Genomic DNA, 1,379 nt, shown 5'->3' with positions numbered 1-1,379 from the left:
GTCATAATTTATCTTCTGTTTATTCGGATTAAATCTCGTAGTAATTTGTTTATATTGCCAACGCTTCACGGTCGGTGAGGACATCGTGCCAGCGCGGGGAAACAAGGGGCGCGCGGGGAATAGAGGCACCTCAGAATTGAGAGTTGATTTCGGTGGCGCTTGCGAAATCAGAACGAGGGTTGATTTTCGATTCGATTTGTGAATACAAGTCCTTTGCTTCAACGAGTAGTAAAAGGGGGAGCAATCTCTTAGCCTATGACGGACCCGCATGTCATGGACTCATGGACCTCTCCTCGCACGGAACGAGATTCTTTCTTCTCTGTTGCCCCTTCGATCCTCTCCTCTCCCTCCCTCCCTCCCCAAGGAAGGCCGGTGGCGCCATGGCCGAGACGGCGTGGGAGCTCGCCGAACTATTCGTCCTCCGCCCCGTCCTCGCCATCTTCTTTGCCCTCTCATTCATCCTCCTGAGTACGTACGGCGGCCAACCCCCCTTTTTTTTCTCTCGTCTGGCTGGTTTCCTGATTGAGATCCCCCAGGCTGGTATGTGGCGTGGAGGACGGTGCTGGCGCACGTCCCGCTCGTGCAGGAGGTCGCCGGCCTGCGCCGGAACAAGAAGCCCGCCAAGCCCAAGCCTCCCAACCGCGGCCGCATCGGCAGGTTCTACCAGTCGCAAGCGCAAGCGCAAGCGCAGAGGTGAACGAAGCCTCTTCTCTGTGCCCCCATTTGGATTCTGCGGCAATTCACACACTTGCTCAATTCTAACCGAGATTAGATTTCTCGGATGTCCCCCAAGGAGTATATTGAGTCTCATGCACCGACCGACCAGTAACCAAAATTCTGAACCGATGTAAGGTTGGGCAAATCCATGTATACTTCAACACAAGAAAAATATCCATAAATCCTTATTGTTCACAGAGAGTTATGATTAAAAGTGGCTGTAATTTTTTTCTGGTTTTTATCACTGTCAAGTGTTAACTGAAAATTGAACACGATAAGTGTGGTTGTTAATTCAGGCATTTTATCCGTATAGAGCAAGTGGCTTATAAGTTGCTGTTTTCAGTTTCATGCGTACACCAACATCGGAAATTACTTCACTTTCAGTTGTACTTTAATAGTGTTCAGTTTTCTTTTTCTTTTGTTATTATTGCCTGCTGTATTTTTCTAAAAAAAATATCCCTACACACTCGGTTATTCCAGTAACTATGGATTGATTGTCCCTAACTAACTAAATGGTAGTGGTCTAGGGAGCGCAATTGCTAAAGCACGGGAGAATGAAGAGTAATGATTTAAGCAAGAGCACTGCTTTGAATATAAGAGTGGCACATCATTGTTTTACCAAAATGGTGCTGAGTTTGTTGATATTGGGGGTGACTAATACC

The 1,379-nt window shown here is 47.4% G+C and overlaps 1 protein-coding gene across 1 annotated transcript; it reads left to right on the top strand.

Annotated features, from left to right (window-relative positions):
* The first annotated feature begins 293 nt into the window (after nucleotides 1-293).
* LOC123073968 (uncharacterized) lies at nucleotides 294-1,027 on the top strand. Its single transcript, XM_044496943.1, has 2 exons — nucleotides 294-468; nucleotides 537-1,027. Exons 1-2 carry the CDS (start codon nucleotides 381-383, stop codon nucleotides 695-697), a joined length of 249 nt encoding a protein of 82 aa, XP_044352878.1. The 5' UTR covers nucleotides 294-380; the 3' UTR covers nucleotides 698-1,027.
* The last annotated feature ends 352 nt before the right edge of the window (nucleotides 1,028-1,379 follow it).

The sequence above is a fragment of the Triticum aestivum genome, chromosome 3D, assembly GCF_018294505.1.
Source record: "Triticum aestivum cultivar Chinese Spring chromosome 3D, IWGSC CS RefSeq v2.1, whole genome shotgun sequence".
Taxonomy (NCBI): Eukaryota; Viridiplantae; Streptophyta; class Magnoliopsida; order Poales; family Poaceae; genus Triticum; species Triticum aestivum.
This window is presented reverse-complemented; position numbering and strand designations above follow the sequence as displayed.

Excerpts from the sequence above, each read along its gene's own strand:
- LOC123073968 (XM_044496943.1), top strand. The coding sequence starts at position 381 with ATGGCCGAGACGGCGTGGGAGCTCGCCGAACTATTCGTCCTCCGCCCC. Across the intron at positions 469-536 it reads CCTCTCATTCATCCTCCTGA|GCTGGTATGTGGCGTGGAGG; the intron begins GTACGTACGGCG and ends GAGATCCCCCAG.